General features: G+C 39.8%; 1 protein-coding gene across 10 annotated transcripts in view; it reads left to right on the top strand.

Moving 5' to 3' along the window:
- PCNT (pericentrin) overlaps positions 1–14,957 on the top strand; it is a 115,345-nt gene that overhangs the window by 87,952 nt on the left and 12,436 nt on the right. For all 10 annotated transcript variants that reach the window (XM_021398732.1, XM_021398734.1, XM_021398733.1 and 7 more), the window contains 8 exons: positions 173–323; positions 1,991–2,512; positions 3,284–3,558; positions 4,325–4,427; positions 7,010–7,174; positions 8,607–8,845; positions 10,656–10,744; positions 11,871–12,024. In XM_021398732.1, coding sequence (XP_021254407.1) covers positions 173–323; positions 1,991–2,512; positions 3,284–3,558; positions 4,325–4,427; positions 7,010–7,174; positions 8,607–8,845; positions 10,656–10,744; positions 11,871–12,024 — 1,698 coding nt within the window. The remainder of the gene's footprint in view (positions 1–172; positions 324–1,990; positions 2,513–3,283; positions 3,559–4,324; positions 4,428–7,009; positions 7,175–8,606; positions 8,846–10,655; positions 10,745–11,870; positions 12,025–14,957) is intronic.

Below are 14,957 nucleotides of genomic sequence, written 5' to 3' on the forward strand. Positions count from 1 at the left end.
GTTTTCAGATGCTAAATATTTGTGACTTGAAACTGACCCTGAAGGAGGCCATGTTAGGGTAATAAATACGTAGGTCAGATCACAAGAAGTAATCCAAAGTGTTTCACTTGCATCACTAGAGAAGGATATTTTGTTCTGAACATACATAGAAGTGTCATTTTGAAATTTTCAGTTTTGAATTGGAAAGTAAAGAGAAGAGTTTGACAGCTACTCTGCAAGAGTTGCAGACTGAACGTCTGACAGAAACAGAGCTGCGAGTTTTGCTTGAGGAACAACAGCTTCAGTATAAGAAAGCAGACGATGAAAAGAAAAAGGCCTTGGAGGTAATGCCCAACATCTTAACATCCAAGAGAAGTGAACTAACAGGTTATTTTTGTACTATTTAATATCTAGCATTTTTATTCAATGACTTTTTTTTTTAAAAAAAAGCTTCTACCTGATGTGCATTTTTCCCCCACAGAATTAAAGCTTTCTTTTACCATCCTTAACAGCACCTATGAAAATATCCAAATGTTGTATGCATCTTTTTGATATCTTCTTAATGTTTTTAGATCCTTATATTTTCACTTTCTTGGGGTCAGTATTGTACTGCCTGTTGCTGTGTAGAGAGAGACGGACTCCACAATTGTGTAACTGTACCCTTTATTACAGAGCAAGTGTGCCATACGGATGTGCAGTGTATGACCACCTGAGATTATAAAGAAAACCAACCAATAATACATATGCGCGGTAGAAAGTAACTGAAACCCTTCCAGTGTAACATTTTTTTTGAGGTCAAGCAATCTTTTTTTTTTGTTTCTGTACTGTTTTTTGAATTGAATGGGAAACAAACTATCAGATTTCTCATTGATACTGTGATAGAAATGATTCTTGTAAAAGGCATAATCATCTTCTTGTTGCCATCTTTTTAGCATATATATCTTTCCTAAAATTAGAAACCAGAGCCAAACTCTGATAATTCCAAACCAATCCTGGTTAGATACCCTAAGCGGGGAGATGCAATTCTGACAATTTCTTTATAGTCTGCCCTCTCGTTTATGTTATCCTTTTGGTAACTGTTTAAGTGTGTAGGTGTTTTTTGTTTGGTGGTTTGGCTTTTTTTCTGCTTTTATGGTGGAGCATCTCAGCACCATATGTGTCTTGTAAAAGGGCTGCTCACACAGAGAACACAGAGACCATCTTGGTCAAAAGCAAAGCGAAAGCGCACTGCCCCAGATAAAGCTGTGCAACAGATGAAATCATTCTCAGGTGACACTGCTGCAGTTCTGCATTCCCAAATCCTCCCTTGGACCAGTACTGCAGAAAGGTGATGGTACCAGTTTGTGCCATATGTCTAACACTTAGCCATCTCACCTAGCTTCCTATGTGATTGGAGATATGGTGCTGACTGGAGAGAGGGCAGAAACCTATGCCAGAACTGCAGCAGGGGTTTGTTCTGACTTCCTGAAAGCATTGTGAGGCTGCCCCTTCATTTACTTGCTTCCTTTTGAAAGAAGTGGGATAAGAATGCACTGTCTCACAAAATTGAGCTGAGAATGGGTTATTGTCATCAGTCTGTGCTGTCTTCTTTAAATAGATGGGCTGTAAAATCAAAAGGTTTTACAAATAGTCTTACTGCTTAGATGACTGTTTTTTGGTGTTTTTTAATCAGATATCATTTAAGGTGATTGGATGATGTTAAAAAAATATTGATTTCTCAATGAGGATCTTAATGATTGAAGAAAAAATAATGTACCACAAGATATTTTAATATTAAGACCCTTGGTTTTGTTAATTGGTATCATGACTGTAATGAGCATGCCTCTGGCACTCATAATTAGAAAATTAAACTTGTATTTTTAAATTAATTTTTTTAATACTTGAACTATTCTAGCTCAATCTTGAATTTCTCCTTGAATAAAACAGAATTTTGACAATTACTGAGTGCCAGAGAACCCCACAAATGAGTGCTTATGCTAGAATATTAATATGTGTTTCTCCTATTGAGCAGGATTTACAGGCTGCCTTGGAATTGCAGACGGTGCAGAATAGCAAGCTGTCTGTATCCTTAGAGCATGAACAAATAATAAATGATAATCTTCGCAAGGAACTTCGGATAGAATATTCCCGCTGTGAAGCATTATTGTCTCAAGAACATAACAAGGTGTTGGAACTACAGAAAAACTTGGATGCTGAGAGAAATCATTCATTGGAGCTCTTGAATTCTTTGACTCATGAACGTGTTTTGACAGAACAGTTGAGCATGCAAGCTAAGGAGGATGCTTCTTGTCTGCGCAGGGAGTTGTTGCTGGAACAGGCCTTTATCCAAGAGCTCCAAGCCCAGCTGAAAGAAGAGAGATCCCAAAAGACAGAGCTAGCTGCTATTATTGAGAAAACACACCAGAAGGCATTTTGTTCCAAAAGGCATCTGGAGGCTGAAGTACAGATGTGCTGTGTAGAAACACAGATGGAGAAAGAGATCATTAACAAACTCCGAGTGACACTGGAGTCTCTTCAGAGTCAAAAGCAAGAGGTAATCCATTCCCTGGAAGCCCAGAAGGGAAGAGAGGCAAAGCAGAAAGCTAACTGGGAACAATTGCAGTTGCACTTCAAAACAATGCAAGATAAAAATAAGACAGAGGAGAGAAAGCAAAGGCAGCAGCAACAAACAGAAATAGAGAAAGTGAAGGACTGGCATAAAGATCAGGAGAGACTTGTAAGAATGTCTGAGTCTTCCCTTAGGTTGAATTAGCCACAAAATGGGAATCAACCCAGTGGGTAGTGTACTTTAATTAAAATGTTTCCCTTCCCTGTAATAAAGTGTTCTGAAAAATGCCTTAAACCAGCTGCCTGCATTTTTCAAATGTAGCTGTTTTCTGGGTTTAAGTCTGTGCTAGAGGTTGTCTCTTGTTAGCAAATGGAGAAGACCTTGAGTGTGGTTTAAACACAGTAGGGAATCAAACTAAGTTTCTCCCTTGTTTCTCAGCTCCTTCACTTTCATTAGAGGAAGAGGGAGGCTTTGTAGACTCTCTGAAGACTTGTCAGTCATGAAGTCAGGAAGTGGATGGAGAAAATGCCCGCTCTATAGTTGTTAAATGGCTTCCTGGTAGCCCTGGAGGGCAGTGGTATAAGTCTTCCCCTATAGGTAGTTTATGGCTTAAGAAACACTGAGATATGGATATATTAGATTGGTGTGGTGCTTTTATATCTGGTCTGCATAGCTATATCTATGTACGCATTGATATGTATGTGTATGTGTGTATGTACAAGTGGCAATTTATTACTACTTATTCTGTTCAAATAGCCAAACTTGGAACTGCAATGCCAGAGGGATGAACAAAGAATTAACGAGATGCAGGAAATCCTGGCAGTCTTAGAGGAAACAGAAAGAAGTCTTCCATCTCCAAGCAGTCAACGAGAACAGTTGTGTACTTTAAACAAAGATCAAAATGTCAAACAGCCGATGACAAAAGAAACTGAAAAATCCAACTTGCAGCAGCAACAGCTGAAGAAGATAAGACAACAGTTGTTTTTTGTAGCTGCACATCTCATTGAGTTAATGTGTAAAACTGTAGATGAGTGAGTAGCGTAAATACTGTTTATAAAACAGTAGTTTTCTCTCTATACAGCTTCTGAACTTGTGCAGATCATGGCTGAGAGCTATCAGCTGAAGGACATAGGTCATATATCACGTCCTCTGCTTACAAGACCTACCTGGTGTGAAATCATGATTTCATGGTGCTAGCAGACATTTAGAAGGTTGTCATCCCACAGCAGCCATTCCTGTTAAAAGCTTTTGTGCCTGTTTGTGAAGCAGATCTGTGAAGTAACCTTTCATAAAAAGAACAACTCCAAAAAGAAAAAACCTGGAGTTGGAAAGAGTTTTTTGTTAGTTTGCTGACTGCAGTGATCTGATTGGAGAGCAATCAAAAAAAATAGTTTTATCAAGACAGCTGCAGGTTTGGAATGGGGGGTCCAATGAGCATGGAAGGGAAGAGTTTGTCATCAGGAATGAGTGGCCAAGCACAGTAATTTTTTGTTTCGTTGGCAGCAAAGTAAAATGCTAGTAAAATTTTGCTGCGGCCTGAATATGCATGGTAGAATTTCGGACTGGTATAAAATACAGATTTCTGGATAAATTCTTGTTTAGCACTATTTAGAAGTTCCACTATTTAATAGAAATTACTGATTTATGTGTATTCATTTTATTGTGCGGATAGGTAGTAAATGAGGGCAGCATCAAAACTTAAGAAGATATTTCAGTGTGGAGGAAGAATGTGTGCTAACTATAATATGGGATTACTACAAATCAACCAGATACTGACAAAGTATTTCTTTTTAACAGAACAGTTAGTGACTGGTATGTATCAAATGATGAAGCTGTAGCATCTTTACTGCAGACATTAAAGGAACTAAAATCAGATTTATTGTCTCCTCCTGCATCTCAGGTGAGGAAAACGGCATATATTTATTTGTTCATTGTCAGGAAATTATTCTGTATTCTTTGGGTTCTGGTACATATGTAAGTTGTGGCAGTGTTGGGAGTGTGTGTGTTGTAGGGGTTTGTTTGAACATTCTGAGGAAATTTGTTTGGTCTTTTTTGCCTTGAGGATAGAAAAAAGACAGGAACTCTTATAGTCACACCATCTTTATACCAACATACTTAGTATGTCTTAGTATGTATGTCTCTTTGTCTTTGTTGCATTGCTGAGTCTACTTCTGAAGGAATTTTTTTCCTAGGTATATAATAAATATGTAATATATCTGAGGATATCAAACTGTGGAAAGTGTTGCTTCCTCTTCTGAATACGTCCAGACAGTTATTTTTCAGCAAATTGCCAAGCAGTTTTCAAAAAGCACAATAGTGGTTTGTCATTTTATGAGAGAAGTTTTGTCTGATAGTTGCAGTATTACAGATTTTTTTTTTATACAACTTAGTGATTGTTGAAGGCTGAACTCAGGTGTATTGTTAGAAAACACATAAAAGATATAGCTCTTAAATTTCATATTATTCACGAGATAACTTTGCACTATCATATATGTCTTTCTATAGTTAAGAGATCTTCAAATGCATTGTAGCCTTTTTGGCCTTTTTGGATTTAGCAGATTTAACAAGAGTTTTGGCTCTGTTAAATTCATCTTCCCTCTATTCTCTCACTGCTTGACCTACACATTTTTGCAAGATCCCCGGAAAAAACAGCTTTGAGAAAGAGTTGTGACTATTAACAGGCTTTTGTAGCTTCTGCTGTTCTCGTGTGTTCCATAATACAAGCTTGACTGGTGAAAACCTGGCAAGGCATGGTGCAAGCTCTCCCTGTGTCTAACTGCTTACAAAAGACAATAAACAGTCAAGCGCATAGATGCGTATCAGATAGGATTCCTCAGACAATACGTGTTACTGCCTGCAAATTCAGCTTTTGTAGCTTTAGGTCTGCAAAAGGTCTGAAGTGGCAGGACCACAGTCCTTACTGGGATGCTTGCTGGAGAGACCAGTGCTGCTTCCCTCCAGTTCAGTATAAGACGTGTAGGTCTTAGAATACATGGTTTCGATGTTTGAACTATTTTTAATAACAGTTACATGAAGCATTTTTTGTATCCCTTGTCATTATCTCTGCTCTTGTTCTAAAGATGCTGTTCTTTCTCATCCAACTGACTGTAGCGACATAACTTCCATGCCAGTGCATTAGTTTATCTAACTTTAGTATAAAAATCTGAATTTGTATAGGCTATTTCTGAATTAGATAATAAGCATGGGACAAGAATTTAACCTGGAAAGAAAGAAATACCTAATTTTAAAACAATACAGAAAATTGTGTTAATTCTTGGCATTTTGGTGTTCTGTTGTGTTTTAAGCTCTTTTTGTAAATGCTGAGAAGCAAAAAGCCTTTGCTTTCTGAAATTGTAAACGAAGTTGCAAAGTCAGAAAGGAGGGAGGTCCATTGCAGGGATCAATTTCTTTGATAGATCTGTTGTTGGAGAATAGGGACATCGGGAGTCTGTCACAAAACTGACAGAATTGACAGGACAAATCAGCACTACCAGCAGCAATTCTTCATCTTGAGAAAAAGCTTCAACATGAACTATTTAGAAGGATTGGTAATACAGGGCTACATACCAATCATTAATTGACTTAGGAGTTTTGTTGCTGTACACTTTGCAGATACTGAAATTATGGTATATTATCCTTCATTATACAAGATTATTTGCTTGTAAAATTATGCTCTTCGTAAAAGACAAATATAAATGGCAAATATTAGTGTATTAAAATATTCTTAAGAAATAACTCCTGAAAAAGTTCGAAGTGCTAATAAAGCTGTGCTAAAATAAGCTACAAGGAGAAATTGGAGTCGGCTGTGTGTACTGGCTCCTCTAATGTATAGATTTTATTTCAAAGAATAAAATGCTAACCATCTCAAAAACATCTTTCCTCTTGGTTCTGATCTGCTGCATTATAAACTGATGTAACTGTTGACCATTAAATTGATATAAAGAGGGTTATGAAGGCAGAACTTCTGTAAAAATTGCATCTGGAGTTGTTGGTTTCCTGGAAGATATGATTTACCACAAAACTAAGTATTCTCAGAATTGAATGTTATTTTCTTAGAGTTTACATCTGTATATGCTTTACAAGGTGTTTTTGTGCATGTATATAAACAAACACCTTTCTGTGTCAGTTTCTCTACTGCTTCTGGATGTGGAAGCAAGCCAGATGATTTGTTTCTGTTCCCATATGTTGGGGAGCCTCTCTGTTATTACCATAAAGAGGTTTCTTGTAAAACTGATCAGACATATGCTTAGGGAGGGGATAACCTGATTAACGATTAATTTGATACTTCTTAACTAGGGTTGCTTGAGTACTTTGGTTTCCTTTTGTGCCATTTAACACCTGAATGCCACTGATGACTGTCATGGTGGTTGTTTTTGTTTAGTTTGTCCTTAAAGTTAGGTTGTTATTTGACTTGAGATGTTTGACTGGGGAAGTAATGTTCAGGAACTACCATGGCTCAGTTGTTACTGGTTTCTTTTCTAGATCACATCTACAGGTGATACCAACCCTGCTCAAGAACTGGAAAGAGCTGCTTGGCAGCGAGAGAGAAGCATTCTGCAGAATGCACTGAAACAGGCAGAATCCGAACTGGCTAAAGCAACTGCTGAAACTGAAAACAAACCAGTGGTAGAAACATTCAATCCTAAGGTAAAGCAGTAGTGATGCTTAGCAAATGGCTGTCTGGAACTGCAGGAGCAGTCAATGCTAGAGGCATTAGCACATCATTTAAACCAGGTGTGTCCAGCCCACGGACCACATGTGGCTGGGAACAGAATGTAATGTGGTCCCGCAAGACTATATACATTTAGCATTATGATGGGACTTTTCATGATAATTTTAATGAGTCAATTGCACGTATCTTGAATGTTGACTATGTGGGTGACAGTGGAACTCTGTGGAAGGGGAGGGACACGGAGCAGGGCTCACTCCATCTCTTGCACCTGCCATGCACTCAGTCAGATAAAAATCTGCATGTGTTACACATGATGTGCGCTCATGCCACTTGGTGAGTAAGATGCGGTCATTGCCAATAATAATACCTAATAATAATGCCCAGTACCCTGTGCTGCATCAAAAGAGGGGTGGCCAGCAGGTTTAGGGAGGTGATTGTCCCCCTCCTGCTCTGCCCTTGTGGGGGCCCTACTAAGACCCTACTAAGGTGCAGTACTGTGATGAAGCGTGGGGTCCCCAGTACAGGAGGGATGTGGAGCAGTTGCCTGTGGCCCAGACAATCCAAAAGGTTAGACATCCATCATTTAAACCTTTGGCACTTTGTTTGCTTTCAATAGCTTGCTTGATGTAGAGATTTACTGTGAGAACAGTTACCAACTCAAGATGATAAAAACTCTGGATTGTTCAGTTCTTTGTAGTATCATTCTTGATCATTGTCTAAGTGACAATTGTTGCATGTAAGAACAAGTAATTTAGCAATTTTACTTGAATTCTCAATTCTGCTTGAATTCTCTTTATTATGAATATGATAAAAACTTGCTGTTAGTGGGAAGCCAGGAAACATGCAGCTCAATTTCTAGGGATAGAATCATAGAATCATTTTGTTGGAAAAGACCTTCAAAATCACCATCAGTATGATCTGTCAAGTCCGTCACTAATCCATGTCCCTCAGTGCCACCTCCATACATCTCTTAACTTTCCAGGGATGAAGCATTTCCCTGGGCAGCCCATCCAACACTTAACCACCCTCTCTGGGAAGGAATTCTTCCTGATGTCCAATACAAACCTCTGCTGGCACAATTAGACCATTTCCTCATGTCCTATATCTTGTCGCCTGAGAAGAGAGGCTGATTCCCTCCTCCCTGTGACCTCCTTTCAGATAGTGGTAGGGAGTAATGAGATCTCCTCTCAGCCTCCTCTGAACTGAACAACCCCAGTTTCCTCAACTGCTCCTCATATGTCTTGGTTTCTAGTCCTCTCACTAGTTGCATTGCTCTTCTCTACAAAGTGATTGAGTTCAGATACCCATGCACAACCAATTTGTGTGAATCCTCGCTGGAAAATGCAATCAACTTTTCTAGGCTTGCTATAGCTAAATCTTCATGGCTTTACTTTTTTTTTCCTCCAGTTACAGAGATTATATAGGAAGTACCTAAGAGCAGAGAGCTTTAGAAAGGCTCTAGTTTATCAGAAGAAATACCTCTTGCTGCTTCTCGGTGGATTTCAAGACTGTGAACAAGCAACTCTCTCTCTAATAGCACGCATGGGAATCTACCCCTCACCTGCAGACCTGCAACTTTCTGCCTCCCGCTCCTGGCCTTTTACCAAGTTCAGATGCGCAGTCAGGGTGGTCATTGCTGTATCAAGGTAAAAGCAAAACATTTGCTTTCTCGGACATAGATAAATGGATAGTTGGTGTGGCTTGTCCTACCTGAATATTAAGCAAAAGCTTTCTCCAGGACATGACATGTTAGCTGTAACTTTGGCGAAATTGCAATTTCAGAACCAGTGCTAAATTGAATTTGTACCAAACCAAAGATTTGTAAAAGCTGATTCTGTCTCTTGAGAGATGCTCAGTTGCAATATATTTGCACATTACTCGACAACAATTACAAGCTGACGTCCTTTCATTTTTCCCCTTAGTTATTTGGAACGTACGGGGTAGCCTCTTGTATTGTAATGTTACTGTCCCGTCAGTGATGATTTTCTTCTTCTGAGTTCAGTATTTCACTGAGCATGACTCCATCATGTACCATTATTTACTACGGAGTGGATTTTGATATCTGTGCTTAGGACGATACACTATCCCTTAATGTCACTTGAGTCCATCTATTGGAAAAAAAAAGTTTTAAATGTAATAGGTGGTTACTTCTGAGCAATCTCCTTGTCTACTAAAAACTGTTCTGATGAAGTTTAGGACTTTCAGGAGCTGGCGCAGGATGTCTTTGGACTGTTGTCTTTGAAATGGATGCTATAATGATAGCAGTATGAAAGGATAGGGACCTCCAAACTAACCCTCTGAGGCCTCACAGCTCCGTGGAGTTTAGGGCTAGAGTGGAAGAACAGTGCCAAAACTGGCAAACATTTCCAGCACTTCTGAGTGGATACAAACCAAGGAAGTTATCTGCCATCATCCAACTCAAAGCATCTGTGTCCTAAGACTGTAAAGAGAATGTTGTGGTTAAGCTCCAATGTCTGTTCCTTTTTTGCTATCCCAGTGAGCCATTTTGAGGGACTGGGTTACTGTTTTATTTTTACTCTTTTTCTTTTTTCCTCCTATCTGCATAAGCTTACATGGCTATGTGTTCTCAAAATCTATTTCTTCAGTGTTTAGAAACTGGGGAAAACAAATGAGTGGGTTAAAAACAAATAATAAAAAGAAATGAAAGGTTATTGTAAACTATCTGCTGTCACCCCAGGTCCTTAAGATTAGGTCTTCCTGGCACTGCAGAAAAGTGGTATGTGACATGATTATCATTGGGAAGATGCTGGCAGTAGCCGTGCACTGCACACCGTTGGCTTTGCTGGCAGGAACAGTGAATTTAGCATTCTTCTATAGCCTATAGCTTATAGAAGAGCTGGGGCTTTTCTGGCAGTATTTGCTGGTTGCTTTTATCGTTTGTCTTTACCTGGTTGAATGCATGCATTCTGTGGACTGGATTTAGCTGTCTCTCTGTGATGAATTATATCCATTCAATTAGCAGTATAACAAAAAAGGCATTTGAGTCAGTGAACCCAGAATTCTGGGATTTTATAATGACAGACCGCTGTCAGCTCTCAGGAATTCTTGTGAACTGTTGGCTTGCTAGACTTCAAGTGAAATGTTATTTAATGTAAACTGAGTGTAAATCATGTACTGTGACTCTGGAGCCTTTAGAATATTCTTGTAGAACAAAGCTTTCAAAAATACAGTTTGAATTTTGGGTGGTGCTGCATGGAACCAGGAGCTGGATTCAGTGATCCTTGTGGGTCCCTTCCAACTCAGGATATTCTTTGGTTTTACGAGGTCATCATTCTAAAAACCAAAACTGAAAAATTTGTTCTCCATTTCTACAAGGACTGTTACTTAACCGAATAATATACTTAATATGCTTTGTGCTTACAGAAAGTTTAATATTAAAATTTAGTGTATTTTTTCTTGTTATTAATGATTGTACAAATTTATTCTGTTACCAAGGTTGAAGTTTTTGGCGAAAAAGTGGAACAAAGTTAACAGAAAAAATGCACAGAGTGAAACCATTTCTCAAAATGTAGGAAGTAATACAGGTAAGCTTTTGGTCAAGTACGTTTTTTAAGTGATAATTTATCTGTAGCAATGATTCATTAGACAAAAAAAAATCACCATAAAACAGACAAAAAGCAAAATATTTATATGTTAGCACAAATCTGTTTATCTGTTTATATCTTATAATGGTTATGAGTTTAAAAATGGCACTAAGAAGTTAAAATTGAAAACTTACAGAATTTATAACTTCACAACAGCATCAAACTTTTCCTCTTCTCTCTTGCAACTGCTCAAGCTGTATGCTCATTAAACTTATCAGATAATTTTTTCATACAGTTTAAAGCTACCTATAATGGAAAACAATGCTATAAGTTATTAGTAAGACAAAGAGAAATACTACTGTAGCAGTATTAAAATTGGTACACACAAAATAAAAAATAAGTTAGAAGGGATGAGCGTTCCTGTGTTGCCACTGATGAAAAACAATTTTAAATGGTTCCAGAGGTTCAGAAGAGGCTCAGAATCTGATGACAGATTTTCTCTGAAGTTTAAGTGCTACAGATGATGGTCTAATAGAGTTCAGTAAGGATTGTGTTCCTCTGAGTTACCTATGGATATGTCTGTAAGAACTTGAAGAAATGTCTTCATGTGGTATCCAATATTGCGCAACTGTCCTAATATGTGTCATATTCCAGTTGTGGCTTTTCAACAGTAAACAAAAATCAGATGTAACAGTACATTTTTCATTACCTGGTATATGAACGCACTACATAATTTTCAGTATTCTAGGTTGGGTACACTTACTTTAAAAAAAATAATAAATTTCCTATATACTACTTGTGATATGGTTTCTCTGAAGCCTTGCTACAAAGTAACATCTGTCAGGCTGACAAAAGAGGAAATCGAATCTTTGATAGTGTTTTAAAAGAGGACTTATCTGAAAGAGTATTTGTTATTAAAGATAACGAAACAACAAACAATCCTCCTTTTTCTGCCACTTGTCTCACACCAGCTAAAATAAATCCATTTGTAATATACATTTTAAACCAAAACCAAATATATACTGCTGCAATTCTTGTGGTTTTTTTTTAATTGGTTAAATGTAAAAAAAGGCTGCTGTAAGTGGTTCTCAGTGAATACTTTTCAACTGTTTCATATTTAACACAGCCGCTGGCGCCAGAACAGAAAGTCTGAAACAGCAGCAGCTCCCAGCTGTTCATATAAGCTCTCCCCCAACCTGGGACACTGGCCTGTGCCACAGAACCAGCTCTGCAAGATCTGTGAGCTGCTGCCCCAGATCCTCTCACCGGTCACACAACAGGTCAGTCTGCAGTCTGACTGGTGTGTAATCACCTCATCAGACAGACTTTGCTAAAAATGAAACCAGTACTTGGAGGAAGTACTCAAGCAAGAAGTCTGGGTCTGGTAAATGTTTCCTTTGATTCAGATCGCTACAGAAGAGAATGTCTCTTTTGCTTTGAGTGTGTCTGATGTTCTTGCACCCAGAACAATCACTGGTTTTCTCCAGTTCAGTCTGCATGTGTGAAGGTACTTCCAATACGAATTTTAGCCTTCTTTGAGGTGTAGTTCTTGCTGTTTTTGACTACTAAATTGGGGATTTATTTTTAAGTGTGTAGAAAGTATGTTCCTCCTCCTGCAGAGGTGGCTCCTCTACCATAGTACAGCATTGCATTTATATTAGCTGCCTTCAGATTTGCTGCCACAGATTGAGAGGTGGGGAACTTGCGGTGTGTATGTTCCTGTTTTTCTGTGAATTACATCCAGTTCTGCACAGAAGTACAACCCCAGCTGATTGTTGTCTGGTTGGAAGTCTCTGGTGGCATTCTGCACAGCAATATTAAGAAAACACATCAGCTGCAAGCTTAGTGCTGGACTTGGAGGAATGTGGCCTTCAGTCATCGTTGACTTTCCCAGTCTCAGGCTTTCCAAGCATGCACAGTGACTTAGAGTATTGCAGAATCAGATTATTCCTCTTCTGTGGCTTCCTCTGTATGATGCAGTTTTACAGTAGTTGATGTGCAGTCCCATCAGCTTGGGACACGTTTGTTTTTTCACCCCCTTGCTATGAATTGGAAACTTTACCCAGAAAAAAAAAAAAAATCATAAAGAAAACTGAGTGTTGCAGTTTAACCCAGCAGGCGGGCAAGTACCACATGGCTGCTTGGCTGCATGGCTATCCCCCCTTCCAGAGGATAGGGGAACTTGAAAAGAAAAAAGTGCAAAAATTTACATATTGGGATAAGGAGAGTTTAATGAGAAAGGGAAATCAACAAACCAACCAACCAAACAAACAAAAAAAAGCAAAACAAAAATAAACCAAAAAAAACAAACCCAACCAACCAAAGAAAACAACTGAATGCACTAACTGACCAATGCCAGTTCCTGAGCAGCAGCAGCCCCTCTGGCCATCTCCCTTCAGTTTTACAGTTTTTTTACAGAATATCCCTTTGGATGATTTAGGTCAGCTGTCCTGGTCCTGTCTCCTCCCAACTCCTTGTGCCCTGCTGCACCCTTGATGGCAGGATAGCGTGAGAAACTAAGAAAATGAAACATCCTTGGCTCTGTGCAGTACTGCTCAGCAACAACTTAAACATCGCTGTGTTGTTAACATTATTCTCATCCTAAATTCAAAACACAGCACCATACCAACTACTCTGAAGAAAATTAACTGTATCCCAGCCAAAATAGGACACCAAGTAACAAGAAAACAGCTGTGGTGATCAAGCATTGCTCAAAGACAACATAAAATCTAAAACAATTCGGAGCTTATTTTATTTTGTAACCCTACTGGCTGATTTGTGGAACAAGACAGGGTAGTGCTTCTCAGGAAGGTCTGGCAGTACTCTGTTTTGCATAGAATTTAGCAAAACATTCTGGAGAATTGGAAACCTGCAAGCTCTTCCCATAAGCCTAAATTCTACTCCATCCTAGCCCCTCTCACAAGCATGTATCAGGGTCTGATAGACAGAAACACTGGCAGCTTACCTATTGAGACGTCTGTATTGTATGGAACAGGGAAAATAAATATAGTAGATCCTTTTTGCTCTGTGTGATTGGGTTAATCATAGAATCATAGAATGGCCTGGGTTAAAAAGAACCTCAGAGATCATCTAGTTCCAACACCCCTGCTGAGGGCAGGGTTGCCAACCACTAGACCAGGCTGCTCAGAGCCACATCCAGCCTTGCCTTGAATGTCTCCAGGGATGGGGCATCCACACCTCCTTGGGCAACCTGTTCCAGTGTGTCACCACCCTCTGGGTGAAAAACTTCCTCCTAATATCTAATCTGAATCTCCTCTGTCTCCGTTTAAAACCATTCCCCCTTGCCCTATCACTATCCACCTTCGTAAACAATCGATCCCCCTCCTGTTTATACGCTCCCTTCAAGTACTGGAAGGCCACAATGAGGTCTCCCCGGAGCCTTCTCTTCTCCAAGCTGAACAAGCCCAGTTCCCTCATCCTTGATTCATAGGAGAGGTGCTCCAGCCCTCTGATCATCTTGGTGGTGGCCCTCCTCTGAACTCGTTCGAAGAGCTCTGCGTCTTTCTTGTGCTGGAGGCCCCAGGCCTGGACGCAGTACTCCAGATGGGGCCTCACAAGAGCCGAGTAGAGGGTGACAATCACCTCCCTCTCCCTGCTGGCCTCCGTTTTTTTTTAATGCAGCCCAGGATATAGTTGGCCTTCTGGGCTGCCAGCACACACTGCTGGTTCATGTCCAGCTTCTTGTCCACCAGGACACCCAAGTCCTTCTCCACAAGGCTGCTCTCAAGGAGTTCTTCCCCCAGTTTGTATAAATACCTGGGATTGCCCTGGCCCAAGTGCAGCACCTTGCTCTTGGCCTTATTGAACCTCATTAGGTTCTCATGGGCCCACTTGTCCAGCCTGTCCAGGTCCCTCTGGATGGCTTCCCTTCCCTCCAATGTATCGACTGCACTGCTCAGCTTGGTGTCATCTGTAAACTTGCTGAGGGTGCACTCGATTCCATCGTCTGTGTCACTGATAAAGATGCTGAAGAGCACTGGTCCCAAGTCTGAGCCCTGGGGGACACCACTCGTGACCGGCCTCCACCCTGACATAGAACCATTGATCACAGCTCTTTAGCTGTGACCAACCAACCAGTTCTTAATCCACCGAACAGTCCATCTGTCACGGTATTGTCTAAGGGTCTGCGTCCGTGACAAGGGGGGGACAGGCCCAAAAGAAAAACGAGAAGAGAGGAAGGAAAGAAAAAAAA

The sequence above is a fragment of the Numida meleagris genome, chromosome 5 (assembly GCF_002078875.1).
Source record: "Numida meleagris isolate 19003 breed g44 Domestic line chromosome 5, NumMel1.0, whole genome shotgun sequence".
NCBI lineage: Eukaryota > Metazoa > Chordata > Aves > Galliformes > Numididae > Numida > Numida meleagris.